The 15,103-nt window shown below is 25.8% G+C and overlaps 2 protein-coding genes across 2 annotated transcripts in view; one reads left to right on the plus strand and one right to left on the minus strand.

Annotated features, from left to right (window-relative positions):
• Nucleotides 1-2,433: 2,433 nt before the first annotated feature.
• LOAG_07373 (hypothetical protein) lies at nt 2,434-4,712 on the plus strand (the record flags this gene model as incomplete). Its single annotated transcript, XM_020447406.1, has 6 exons — nt 2,434-2,490; nt 2,869-3,051; nt 3,360-3,473; nt 3,647-3,824; nt 3,961-4,052; nt 4,539-4,712. 6 exons carry the CDS (start codon nt 2,434-2,436, stop codon nt 4,710-4,712), a joined length of 798 nt encoding a protein of 265 aa, XP_020302359.1.
• A 1,433-nt stretch (nt 4,713-6,145) lies between these two features.
• The window catches only part of LOAG_17871 (CK1/TTBK protein kinase), an 11,854-nt gene continuing 2,896 nt past the window's right edge, over nt 6,146-15,103 (minus strand). Inside the window, exons 6-18 of the mRNA XM_020450533.1 lie at nt 13,335-13,501; nt 13,121-13,197; nt 12,729-12,798; nt 11,945-12,085; nt 11,437-11,590; nt 11,102-11,233; nt 9,680-9,815; nt 8,725-8,862; nt 8,233-8,564; nt 7,103-7,306; nt 6,834-6,944; nt 6,567-6,757; nt 6,146-6,224 (exon numbers count right to left, since the gene is read on the minus strand). Of these exons, the coding sequence (XP_020305778.1) occupies nt 6,161-6,224; nt 6,567-6,757; nt 6,834-6,944; nt 7,103-7,306; nt 8,233-8,564; nt 8,725-8,862; nt 9,680-9,815; nt 11,102-11,233; nt 11,437-11,590; nt 11,945-12,085; nt 12,729-12,798; nt 13,121-13,197; nt 13,335-13,501 (1,917 nt within the window). The 3' untranslated portion in view covers nt 6,146-6,160. The remainder of the gene's footprint in view (nt 6,225-6,566; nt 6,758-6,833; nt 6,945-7,102; nt 7,307-8,232; nt 8,565-8,724; nt 8,863-9,679; nt 9,816-11,101; nt 11,234-11,436; nt 11,591-11,944; nt 12,086-12,728; nt 12,799-13,120; nt 13,198-13,334; nt 13,502-15,103) is intronic.

Genomic DNA, 15,103 nt, shown 5'->3' on the forward strand with positions numbered 1-15,103 from the left:
CTTATCATATCCAAAAAAACAAAAAAAAAAAATGGCTATAAGAGTTAGATTGGGGAAATCTTTGATATGACAATTTGTAAAATATTTTACTCAAGTATTTATTCCAAAAAAAGAAAGGAATATTAAAACAGAAATATTGATAACAAGGTTTGTTGAGTTAAATGAATTGAATTAAATAAATTGGTGTAATTTGATGTAATTTCTTGAGGAATCTTTTTGAGTGTATATAAAGAAAAAAAAAGAGGAATAATTTGCTGAAATTTCTTGTTAATTCCTATTAATGGCAAATATTACAATCAATTTCATAAGCATTTCAACATTTTTTAAATTCCAACTTCTACTTTAAAATTATTTTTATAACTTTATGAAATTCATTGTCATCTTTGCCAGTTTTTTTTTTTTTTTTAAATTAACATACCTATAGGTTTCTCTTATTTTTTTTGTTGGTTTTTGAATTTTTTTTTTACATTTGTAATATTTTCAAATATTCATGCATGTAAATTCGGAAGTTTTGATAACTTTTTTTGGCGACAAAGTTTTTCTCTTTTCTAGCATAGTACTACATATTTTAATACTTTTTGTTTGACTGAAAATGCAAAAATATATGATAATTTTCCGGAGAGTAAAAAGTTTGCATTCCACTTTTTTGTCATTTGAAAATTTTGATTCAATCAGATTATGACGACTTGAAGTGATTTAATTAAGATTTAAGTGGAATAACTTCGTATTTTTCCATTAAAATATTCATATTTTATACTTTCACATCCATCACATTAATATATCCATCCTATATGAACCCTAATTTCAAAATAGCTTCTGATATATGAATTAAATCGAACTGGAATTAGTAAAATTTGTTTTTGTAAATTACACATTTGATACAAAAATTAATCATTAATAGACATTAATTGGATGAATTATTTGCTTTTAAATTTGCTGTGACATTTTTAATACAAACATTTTTCAGATGACATATTTGCATGTTAAAATGAGTGTTAAAAATTGATTATCAATGATGCGAAAAGCGATGTTTAAAAGATGATTAGAAGTACCTTATTTTAATGATTGCAATTTTTCCTCCAACTGTTAAATCTCTCATAATTTTCCAACTCTTTTACTTCTTATTTCTTTCTTTTCTATTTTAATCAAAACCACCCACGTGTATTTGTCCTTTTCTGTTTCAAATTTTACTAAATGATTCAATTTCACGATAAGATAAGCCTATCGAACTATTCATTCATTTTCGCTACATTTGTGCCCCAAAAATTTTAACACTGAAATAAAAAGATTTATGATGGAAACTTGTTTGAAAATAGTAACAAAGAGAAGATTGATTGAAATATTTGAAATGAAATACTACTTTTTTAATGAATAAAAACAGTAAAAAATTAAAGGAAATTTTTCTTATTTTTTTTTTTAAATTCACAATAATTTTTTGGCAAGGAATTTTAAAATTTCATAATTTTCACAAACAATTGCATCAAATATTTTCGCTGCAACGAATTAATCATCAAATGATTAATTAACAAATATTCATAAAATAAATAAATTAATTTCTACTATTCAATCAGATTTTCCATAAAATTTCTTTTAAAACTAATTAACCATCTAACAAAAAACACTCATTTGTTAAGACAAAAAGAAAAAAGAAACATTAATAGATTAGTTTTTACGATTAAATCGGATTTATCATAAAATTGCGTTTAATAAATTTTCAAAATATATTTTTTCTTGTGATAGTCTCTTTTCTTAAATGATAATTAATAAAACTTCGTAAGTTTTGCCAATTTTTTTAAATTTCACTTCAACCATTTCTGACTAACTGTATGTTGTAGTTTTTTCTTTTTTTTAAACAAAACTTCATTTAAAATAAACTTATTGTTCAAGAAAGTTCTTTATTAAATCCTTATCTATGCATAATTGAAAAATCGTTTTTCCAATAAATTATTGGAATAATTCGAATTTTTATGTAATTAAGTTTAAATTATCAATTTGCCAGATGGTACTCATATGCCGCCTTTCTGTTTATTATCTATATTGGAATTTAATTTTAATTATCATCTAAATATTTCTTACAAGTTAATTCATTTCTTTTTTTTTTTTTTTTTGGCGAACATTTGTGGTACTGGAATAAATAATTTTTCAATCATCCATAAAAGATGTAAATTATTATGTTTAGCATGCTAATGGCCACAGCATTGCAAGCCAAATAAGGCTTACAAGCCTTTATTTTCAATTCGTCTCATTTGAATTTACAATAACATTTCCTCGCTTTAAAATCAAAAAAAAATGCACATTTTTAAATGGAACTATCCATTAAAGAATTATTTTTCCAATGAATTATTGATTTTTATGTGATTAAAATTAAATTAACAATTCCTAGCATATCAGCATATTTTAGTACAATTTTATTGTACATTGATAAGCTTTTGGATGATTGTTGCTGCTCGATTTACCAACAAATCTAAACAAAATGCTACCGATGATAAGGTACAAATTTTAATATGTAATATGAAATTTCTACGAAATGAATTAACTTATTGCTTAGCCTTAGTATTAACAAAATGATATCACAATATTTCAAAAAAAGACATTGTTGGTAATTTTTTTTTTTTTTTTTGCAAGTGTTAGTAATTTATGTAAAACTTATTAATCTCTGAACATTTATTGAATATGTTTTAAATTGTTAATTTCAAATGTTTTGAATTTGACAAATTGTAACTTTGAAATTTAAAAAGTTTTTGCAAACTTTCTAAAAGTTAAAGACTTTTTATTTTTGGGAATCAAAACTTTATTTTCAATTTGTTGAAAGTTTATGATAAAATTTTTGATTGTTACTCAAAGACTTTTTGCGTCTCTATTTTACAGGGAAAACTGAAAAGAAATCGGAAAAAGAATTTAGCACTACAAAAAACATTCACACCTGTACAGTTAATGAATGATAAATTTATGTCACATTCATCATGGAGCAAAGGAAACAGTAGTCAACTTTCCGTTTCCGTTTTTCAAACAAACCCTTACGGATCCGTACCAAATCTTCGTTACATTGGCGTATGCACATACATTCGTCGTTTTCAATCTTTAGTCAAATAATATATAAGTTTAAGCAAAAAGAAATATATAATAATCTTTTCGGCAATCAAAAAATAAAAAAAAAATTAAATATTTTATAAAAAAAATCAAACATTCCTAAAAAGAAAAATTTTCCTAAAATTAAATATTTTATAGATTTCAAAAAAATTTTTTCCATCATACAAAGAAAAAACTTGTGTGATGGAGAAACATTTACATTTTGCTAAATTTCATTTCTAGTATTTAATTTTTTGTCTTTTTTTCAAAATATTTCCTGATGTTTTCAGACAAATAAATGGGGCTTAATTTATCAGCAAACTCTTGCTTTAAAAGTTACATGGAGTAAATTATGCAAAACACCTCATTCTACATGTTGCGGTATTAGTGGTATCATTGGAGGAGTTTTCAATCGTCTAAATGAGGCATTTATAAAATTTTATTCTTTTTTTTGTTCTTTTCTTTTCAAATTTTTACAATGATTTGACAAAAATTTTCACATTTTATTTATAATTTAATAAAAAAATTACTTTTTCTTTAAATATTAACATATTTCATTTGTCATATTCTTTTGCAGAAAAATAAAATACTTCGTGATATCTTTTATAATGCGGCATTTGTTAATGGTATAAGTGAACGTCGTACAATTGCAACATTACATGATCATTCACATTTTATCGTATCATTAATCAGTCAAATTATTCAATCATTTGAGACAGATTCTGATGATATCTTTAAACATATTAATAAAATTGGTTAAATTTTAATTTGTCGATTTTATAAATTAATCAAAAAAAAAAGTGACAAAATTTGAAATCTATCGAAAAACTCTTCATCATATAATAGGAAATATTTATATTTAATCATAGTTCTACTAATTTTTTACTTTAGGTTTATGTCATTTTAATTTAACAAAATATGGTTTTCAACGAAAACTTTGGGATAATTTGGGTGAAGAATTGATCGATGCTTTGGTTGTACAGGTCAATTTGAATTTTCAACTCTTTGTTATTGAATATTAAATCAAAAGAATTGAATTTGTTTTTACAAACTTTGTTAAATTATAAAAAATTTAAAATCAGGTTAAAATTTTATTTTTTTTTTTCGTAGAAGAGAAAAAAAACTGAAATTTATTATTGTTTCAAAGCATAACGTGCAAAAATACGATGCAAATTTACGTGAACTTTTCGCTTCATACTAAGCACGAGTTAAGTTTTACGATTTCAAATAAACTTTGCATTTCTTTTTATTTTGAAATTTTATTGAAATGATTAATTATATTAATTTCGTATTTCAATGTATTAACAATGACGTTGTTTGAGAAGTAGATGGCGTAAAATTTAACTTCTTCAAAATTTATTTTTTATTTTATAAAATAATTCACTTTTGCATTGAATTTTTAGTTTACAGTAATTTGATGTCTCAGTGAAATTATAAAATGAAAATGATAATTCTTCTTTAAAATTCAGAATTGTATACGTAGTTTTCCTGGTTCATGTCGCGCATGGACGATACTACTTGCCAATCTTATCGATCATTTGTGTGCAGCTACAATAAGTCCTTATTCTACTAGTATTGTCACAAAATCACACAATCGGTCAAAGTTGACCTCAGTTGCTATCTACAAATCAATTTCAAATTGACGACAAATGCAACAAACTGAAATCATAACCTCATATTCAATGTTATCAAATTGTTAGTGAATAATGAAATAACTTGAAAAAATGAGTAAGGTGGAACGATTTCAAAATTATGGTAATCAGATAAAATGAATAACAATGATTCATGAAACTCAGTCGTAAGCTTTGATCATTTTATAAGCCAACGAAAATATTTGATCATTTTATAAGACGACGAAAATATTTGTTCATAAGCTTTGATCATTTCTGATAAACTTTTTATTAATCATAAATGAAATTCACTGTTTCTCCGTTAACTCAACAAATCCCTTCTTCCCCTAATTTTAATTTTATTCTCTCCAAATTTAATTTTTCAATGTTTGTATTAGTATTATAAAATGAATTATTAAGAGATAAATTCTGCATTTAATTTTAATTTGCTTATTTTTCAATGTAATAGAAGGAAAAAAACTACTGAAATTATTTTATTGTTTAAAAATTGTTTAACAAACAAAAAATTAGGTCAATTATATTGTTAAAACGCTTTATGTTCATTACATAGTTCATCGTTGTTTTATTTTGCATAATTAAATAACACTATCATAAGTAATGATTACTTTCTCCTTTCAATGAAAAATTATTACGCCATATGTTAAAGGTCATTTCAAGATATTTGTACAGAAAAAAAGTAAAGAAAAAAAAGAATTGCAATGATACACATCAAAGTACTGCAAACAAAATGACTAGAAAAAGGGAATAAATTATCAATGGATGATCATTTTCACCTGATAGTTTCATTTATTAATTGTAATAAATTATCATTATAAAAATGAAGTATCAAAAAAAAAAAAAACTCGTCTTAATGCTTATCCTTGCCAAATAAACAGTAAAAAAGTAATACGATAATACATATCATGTTGTATGAGCAGAGAAAAATGCATTTGAGCATTTTAATAATTGCATCAGAAATGATTCTCAAATAGGAAATTTTTCGATTATTTTCGATGAATAAAATTTATTCTTTCTGAAGGAAAAAACAAATTATTTTAAATATCCAAAATGAGCTTACGAATACTTATAGAATAAATATTAAAATTAAAAATTATCTTGTAAATTTTTCAACGACATTTCGAATTCTTTTATCGATAAGCAATTTCTAAATACTAATTGATATTAAGAGGAAAAATAAAAGAAAAGTGCAATTGTATGGCTATTTTACATGAATTTATAAATATTCTAATAAATTCGGATTATTCCTCTTATTATTAATCATCTAGAATTTTGTTGTTATATAAATTCTTCATAATTAACGAATAATCAAATGCATCATCAGATTAACCAAATAGCTTTAAAAAAAAAAAACAAAAAATGTTGTACATGCAACCGGAAAAAGCTACAACCGGAAATAACTAATATTTCAGAATTATATAAAAATTGAATATACGAAACAGAATATTCGCTGAATTAAATTTTCAGGATTGCATAGCTGTACGTGGTGGTGATGGTGTTAATCCAAGAAATTGATATCTTTTCCGTCTAAAATATCAATCGTTACGTATCATAATAAACAAATATAAAATATATTAAATATGGTTGTTATTATTAAATTTATCAATTAATGTTAAAATTGCAACATTCTACCCAAGTGATGATGAAATATATCCCTTTAATATTCCAAGTATTCTTGAAATCTATTTAAATGATTAAGAATAATGCAGTTATCAATAAAGATATCATTTAATATAAGATAACGAGTAGTGTAAGACTAATAATAGGAAAGCGAAGAATATTAAATTCACTTTCAATTCGCTGCATAGTTTAAATTCAAAGTTGTAATTAAGAATTGGAATAATTAAAAATTGTTGAAGATTAAATCACCTCAAGTTAAGTATATGCCACTTAGTGTCTTCAATAACTTGATTTTTCCCATCGGATGATGTTGGCACTTCGATACCATTATTAAAAAGATGTTTTTCACTGGTACTTTTCTTAACTACCTTTGCTGTTCCATCAATATTTCCAGTTTGATCACTTGTTTCAGGATCTTGTATTGAACTTTTCCATATCGACTAAACAAATAATTATCAATAAGATTGATAATGGAGTTCATAAAGTATTCTCATATTTTCTTTGAAAAATGATAACCTCATTAATTGGGAACATTTCTTGACATACAGATCGCCTTCGCAAACGTCGTTGTCTTCGCAATTCTTTTTCTTGGTCAGTATTATTGTTATTATTGCTTTTAGTATTTATCTGAAAATAGTAAATTTAAAAAAGAAGAAGAAAACAATGAACAGTTCTATCGAGACCATCTTATTTCCTATTCATGATTTAAAAAAAGTAAAATAGGAATAAGCTTAAGCAAAATATGATCTGATGAAAAATTTCGTTAGTTGTAATAAAGTGCTAACCTTAACCTTCGAATCATTTAACGTCGTAATAGGAGTAGGTTCATTGTTCCTGCTGTTATGATCATTGGTAAATTGTTTAGCAGAATTTTGAAATTGTAATGGAATTGCATTATCGAATGAAAAACGTTTGGTTCTTTCCAGACGATGAGAATTTTTGGATGTTGTATCAGTAGCGCCACTGCCATTTGCAAATGAATTAAATGTCTGTAAGATAACATTTAAAAATTGTAATGAAATGTTAACTTTGATTTCTGGTTGACTAATTTTGGAAAAGGTGAAATATCATCGAGCTATTGCATGATAAGAAGACTGAAACGTCAAAAGAAACAAAAACATTTCATTATCTGCAAAATGCATCTGTCACTGCTGGATGATAATAATTATGAATCTGTCCAGGTGCCACGAAAAAATGCTAAAGAACTTCCACAATACAAAAAAAAAAAATATGAGGGTTCATTAGTTCATCTGCTATGATGTACTTAGAATGTATCAAGTTAAATCGCAATCATGACTAAGATTTCATTCTCTACAAATTATTCCTCTATGGATATGATTTCTCTGTGATTGTGCATTGGACAGACCATGTGCGCTCAATGGACCTTAGCGCTACATTAATGTGCGCTAACATTCTTCTATTTTTGTAATCGTACATTCTTGCAATCTAATTTTTGTAATTGCAGAATTCTTGCAATCATCGAATTTTTGTAATCGTAAAATTCTTGTAATCATATTCTTGTAATCGTAATTCTTGTAATCGTATTCTTGTAATCGTAATTCATATAATCGTAAAATTTTTGTAATCGTAATTCTTGTAAACTTTGAAAGATACATAAAGCAGCTAATTCTTGTAATCGTAAAATCAATTCTTGAAGGATATGCATAACAGGATAACATTCTTCCTTTCTTTTATTCTCTGGATTGATCTTTGAAATTTATCTTATGGCAATGTTATTGAACATAGCTTAGCTTAACGTGTTAATTTATATTTTGCAATTCTTAATGATTATGCTATGCTAATATTGTTTAATTAACCAAATTTAGAATGGAAACGACTTTGATGTTACATTGTGGAAACTAATTCACTTTACCAGAATGCATTCATTACATCAGGATGATATTAATGAACTTACATTTACAAGATTTTTGAAATGCATCATTAATGAAGCAGATGCTGATTGAACAGTTGAACTGGTTGGTGCCATTGCATGTAACAATGGTTGAAAGGCTGTTTTTGTTGGTGGAATTGTTTGAGGAGTGGTAAATAATGCCCGAGCAACGGGAGGAGTTACGGCTATTTGTGGTGATAATGAAGGTGTTACAGAAGGTAATGCTGAGATTAGAGCTGGTTCTGGTGTTGATACTGTAGTAGATAAACGAACATTGTATGGAGACAAATTAGAATTTGTGGTAACCGGTGTTTGCTTACCATTTTTTGCATCAGTATTATGTACACTGGATCGTGCTGTAATGATAATAAACTGAAAAATATTGAAAATTTTAAATTTTAATTTAGAAAAAAAATATCTCTGTCCATTTACTAAAACATTTTTCTTCATTATTTTTTTCAAAAGGGCAAGAATTTAAATTTCAGACGAATTAAAAAAAAACGAATATGAACAAACAAAGTGGTGGTACAGCTGTTGAACAATGCCTTCCAGTCAGCGGTGAGTATTTACTTCCACTATTATCTGATTTTTCCACGCGCAAACAGTCGACATTTGTCACCGCTTCACCATCACCGTAGGACTCATCAAATGAGCCTGGAAAAAATAAATAGTAATTAAATAGAACAAAAATATAAATTTTGGGAAAAAAACTAAGAAACAAATTAGAATTCATCTTTTTCTTCCTTGACAAAGAAAAAAGTGTTGGTGACAATTTTTTTTTATTAACTAAACTAAAAAACAACGAATATTAGAGATGATTTTAGTAAGTATATAAAATTGAATAAATAATGAGAAAAGAAAAGTAAGGATATTCTGGAATGACCGGAACAAATATCCCCTCTTTTGATTTCCATAAAGATATCTTACAATGGACAGATAAAAACTATTTAATTTTGCCATCTGGATAAGAGATTATTCTTCTTTTTCTTCCCTTTTGTCCATTTCTTCTCATTATTAAATTCGTATGAACCGGAAGAGAATTGAAGATTTCTGGGGCAAAATATTTCTTATAAAATCACGCAAATATCATATACGATTGATAATTATTCTACCAGAGCTTATCATCATGATAAGTTTTTCAGTAATTTCAATTATAATTATAATTATTCTAGAATAATTGTAATTATAATTGAAATTATTGAAAAACGAAAATTCTACTAATTAAAAAGATTGAAATACTTAAAAGTAGCAATTTTCGGTCGTCCCTTAATGATAATATCAATCTCCTATTGCTTTTTTTTCTACTTGTTTCTGGTAATTAATATGGCTTCATTTGTTAGTGAAATAATAATCCCTAAAAAATACACACACACACACTCACACACACACACACACACACACACACATATATATATATAAACATATACATACATACACATAGATACACACATATACATACAGACATACATACCGTGCCATCGACTGATAATTGTTGGTGCTTTCAGATGGCTGCTAGCGCCGGTTTCTGAATCCGCTTGCGCATATGTTTGCTCAGCCACTGACGGCGCATCATTTAGTTTTTTGCTATACCGTTTCCCGTTCGAAAGCTATAAGAATTTTTACGAAATTTAAGGAATGAAAAGAAAAATTTTCAAAGATTGCGAGTAAACATCCTTCAAATCATTTTTCAAAAATAAAAAAGCTAAAAGAAATTTACAATTAAACTAATACATTGAAATAGAATAGCGTAAACAAAAAAAAAGTTGACTGCAGAAATGATAATAATAAGCTATTTTTAAAAAAGCAATTGTCTTTAATGTTTTATATCCTTTTATGACTAAGGTGACAATATTGTTGTGACAATGAATCATCAGACTAATTGATAAGTATGATCCAGGATTGTTGGTGATACTGATAGAATAGGATCGAAAATAAAGTTAAAAAAAAATCATGTTACTATAAGATGATATATTTAAAAAAAGATTAAAAAAACTATCAAACAGATCTCATTATTTCATCATTACTTCATGCATATGGAATAAAAGCTGCATTAATAAGTAGGCAATATATCAGCTGATACAGATCATAGGTTAATCACATATTGGTTAGAACTCATTAGTTTTCACTAAAACAAAAGAAAAAAATCCTAGCAACCTTAAGTTGATGTAAATAAAATATAACAAGAATGTAAAATAAATCAAGCATTAGTGCTTGATGAATAACAAATGATGATGAAATTAGGTTTGATGCTATTTCAAATGTTAATTTTCAGGTTTAAATTATTTCTACGCTTACATTCAAAAATTTTAAATTAAAAAAATCCAAAAATTAAGAAAAAAGGAAAATCTTCCGGAGACTTTCTTTTTCCTTTCGCAATATTAGGATTAAGCAAAAAAAGAAAAGCTTAAGCAAAAAAAAGATAACTTTGACAAACACATCAAACAGAACAAAACCAGCAACTATGCTATTTAATTCTATTTCATACCAAAGCGACAAAGAAATTACAAAATACAATGAGAAAATTTCAGAACTTTTTTTTTCTAACACTTGACAAAAAAAGAAAAATGAATTTCATCAAAAAAAAAATTGAAATAAACGCACTCAAAAATTGATGAAAAAACCTTGCTGTGTCGAAGTGAATTGAATGATCGCTAGAATTAATGTAGGAATACTTACAGAATCAATATAATACTTTCATAATTGAGATATCAGATGAATATGATAAATATATATGATAACATATGTAGAGTTATTTCTAGTATTCTGAATTCCGGAAATATTACCAATATGTAATATAATGTGAGATATGAGAATGAGAATATCTCTTAAATAATTTTACTCCCTAATTCTTTAAAAATTTAAAAAAAAAAAAGTGAATGATTGCAACGATTACTGTTAATGAACGGTTGCTCTTTATGCTTTTTTCAACGGTATTTGGTGGTACCGTCTTATGTCGTTTTTGGTGTGCTCGATTTGATTTCTCCTGGATTGTTTTTGAATTATTAAGCGGTATATGAAATGTTACCTGTAAATAAATAATGCATTATTACAACAAATCAATTTTTCATTTCTAATTAAATCAAATCATTTCAAACAATTTCTACATAAGTAAATTATTTAAAATATTTCTATTCAATATTATCTAATCTATCGATGATAATTATGTGATAATTTTGTGGTTAATTAGAAATTTAATGAGGTTAGAAAAAAACACGAACAAGAAGAAACCTCAACATCGCCGATTTTCTTTTCTGCATTATCAAGTGATGTTTCAATTTGTAGCTTACTAAATATATCAGCAGTACCACTAGTTGATGCCGCAGCAGCTAACCTTGCATTTACTGCATCTATTACGTCAAAATTCACAGCACCATATTTAGGCCTGAAAAATTTCTTTTTTTTAAAATTACATATATAATGAAAGATCAAACATTGAAAGGCTTTTTATGATCAAAGATCAAACATTGATGGGTTCTTTTTAATCGTTTTTATTTTGCATGGTATTAGCATATAAATAAGAAACAAATCAACATATGAAAAATAGGAAGAGAAGATACAATATTAACGGAAGATTTGATAAGGTATCATGTATAGGATTTAATAAACGGTTAACGTTTTTTTTTATTTTAATTACCAAATTATTTAAGAGACGATGAGAAAAAAAAACATTTTTCACTTGGTGAACTGTTTTTCTGATCACTCAGAAATTAAATTTAAAATTCGAGATTTAATATACCTCATGAATTCTTGCCGTTTGTATTTAGGTTTATCGTGTGCATCTCTTTCTGCAGTAGAAGAATGTTTGATATGATGACCAGTTTGATCATGGTCATCATCCTCTTCACCCATTGTAATTGGTGCCTGAGTATCCAATCCTCTAAAATTAAACACGATCGGATTTTGCCTTATTTTGTTTATCGATTGTTATACTTAAATTTGTATAATTTTTGTCGAAAATGCTAAAATGTAACATATGTATTCTTCAAATGATCCATATAATTGTTAAAAAAGCGCTTATGAAAAGAATCTAAAAGCATTCATATGGTATTAGTTTTATGCATGATGAATCGTTTCAATAAAATTGGATAATCTTTTGTTGAATAAATGTGATTTTTCTTTTCTTAAAATCCAACAAGATTGATATCTCAAATATTTGCAAATAATGTCAAAAAAGATTTCACTGAAAGATTTTAAAGAAAATGTTAGATTTTAGTGAATACAATGATAAAAAAAAAATGAAATGTCAATCTAATCGACCAAAGTATATGAATATAGATGATTGCTGAACGAAATATTGATTAATTTTCCAGTAATTCATCTCATAAATCATATTGTCAGTGCCCATAAATGTTGTTTGATAAAATAGAAGAAAAATCACAAGAAAAGGTTAAGATGAAGTACGGCAACTACTATACATCTATGAATTTGGCTGATATGTTTATTAAGTAATATAAAAATATCTCTTGCTATCTGATCTTTGCATGAGTTCCGGATAAGAAGATGAATCGGAAATTGTTTACCTATTCTTATCCTCGATTAAACGATCTTTCAATGCAGTTGTATGTGAACGATTTCGTGTTGGAATTGCACCTGAAAATAATTAAACGTTTTAGATATTACATTTTTCTCTTATACTTCATGCATTACAGTATTATAAGGGAATTAGTTTTTCTCAGTACACATAGATATGATATGTATAACATATACTCTTTATTTTAGAATAATAAATTAATTAATTAAAAGAAAAAGATCAAATTGTTAAAGTGACTTTATGAAATAGAAGAATGAGTTTAAATACCTAAAAAGAATTGCTATATGTTTCTTTTTTTTTTGCAAACATTAAAGTAAAAAAAAAATTGTGAATGCAAATTCCCGGAATTGAATTATATGTGAAAAGTAATAAATAACAAACCATTTAAGCGAACTTTTGGGCCAAGATTTTCATAATTAATTTCCCAATCATACGGTTCTTCAGCACTTATACCATGCCTAAAACATACATTATTAGCTAATCAAAAAAAAAAGGACCAATTAAACTAATTAAAAAAAGCTAATTGTTTTTGTTTTGTTTTTAGATTTCCAAGAAAAGAAAAAAGAAAACGCTTAAAATGATAGTAAATTTTTACCGGGTAATAATATTTCGTAGATTATTTTCCAATAATCCATAACTAGGTTCATCCGCATAACCAAGTGTTTTCAAATATGCCGCAAAGTCATACAATTCTCTTGGACAACCATCTAATAATACATCTAAATTCATTTCTTCCTTCATCCGACCCACTTCTTCTTTATCCTGAAAAAATCTCATAAATTATTAGAACACTAATAACTTTATTAATTAATCTAGGTAATTAATTAATAAATTGAATACAACAAATGTCACCATGTTTAATTTATACTTTAACATATTTCTACCTTTTTTTTGCTTCATTCTAATCATTGCAATTCCTTAATGTTAAATTTGTTAATTTCATTATATTATAAAACATCAGTACTATTTTGGAAACTCATTTTAGGCCAAATATTTCAAAATATTCCCAATATTAATTAAAAATGCTAATTATATTATTAATAGAACGCGATTTATCATGTTATCATGCTTTGCATTTTCATTTCTTTTCAATGAAAATCATTTTTGATTAAGGAAAGAAGAAAAAGGAAAGTAAAAAGGAAATATGAAGCTTAAATAAGCTTAGAGTATTATGCAAATAACATCTGTTCAAAGAGATTATCCATGCCAATTTAGATTCGTTTAATCATTTTGCTGCAATTTGAATGTCAATTTTGAGCAATAATTACCGTAAGCCGAAAATTTATTATTTAGCTGATATATGAGAAAATTGTTAATTTAGAATTATTCAAAGCAGGAAGTACAACAGTACAACAGATTATTCTACTCTAAAGCAACTGATGTTATCAACAATATTACAAGTCTCTATTCTAATACATTAAGTTGTCACATCATTTGTATAATAATGATATCATTTTGATAATCATTAATAGATGATAGAAAATATCACTATTTTCATTTTACTAATCAAATCTATTTTAATTAATAAATTTGTAAAATTTGAATGAATTAAATTTGGTTTTATTAAAGAATAAAAAAGATAGAATGAATTCAAAAATGATTGAAATATAATTCGTTCCCTCTTCTTACTAACATAATTCATTATGACAAGAGATATATCATTATTTCCCTCTCTCTCCACCTTTGTTCATATTTGCTCTGATTAATATATTTATGAAATTTGAATAAATTGATGAATACAAGTTTATTATGGTTTTCATATTTTATTCATACATTCAACTTTCGTCTGATATTTTCTTTATTTCTGCAGGTTTGTTTTTTTTTCACCTTCTTCTTCATCTTTCTTTTATTCCATCTCATTCTTCATTTTCCTGTCATATTTTAGTTGTTTATTTGAGATGGAGTAGTGATTATTTTTGTCACAAATCAGATGATTTTACATCAGCTGATCTGAAATTTCTAGATCAGCTGATATAAATCAAAGCTTGTTTACACAATTATAATTGAAATAAATGCATAAACATCAAACTATGAAATTATTTTTCACCTTTTCCTTTATCAAATAATCTATTTATCAATAAATTATTTGATAATTTAAAACGAAAAACAATTTTTCCTTTTTTTTAGCTTATAAAGAATAATTATCAAAATTTATCAAAATACTAAGGGATGAAAATTTGGAAGAAAAAAAGATGAAGAATTGATGAATGAAAAATTAGTTACGAAATTACTGAACAGCTGTATTTTCGTTTTCTATTCAACCAAACAATTTTTTCACCTGATATTTAATTCTTTCCCTTTTTTTTTTNTTTTTTTGAAAAGAAGAGAAGCAGTATTTACTTTAAAATATTAGTCGTTTGGTTT

The sequence above is a fragment of the Loa loa genome, assembly GCF_000183805.2.
Source record: "Loa loa unplaced genomic scaffold supercont3.142, whole genome shotgun sequence".
In the NCBI taxonomy this organism is placed as follows: Eukaryota; Metazoa; Nematoda; class Chromadorea; order Rhabditida; family Onchocercidae; genus Loa; species Loa loa.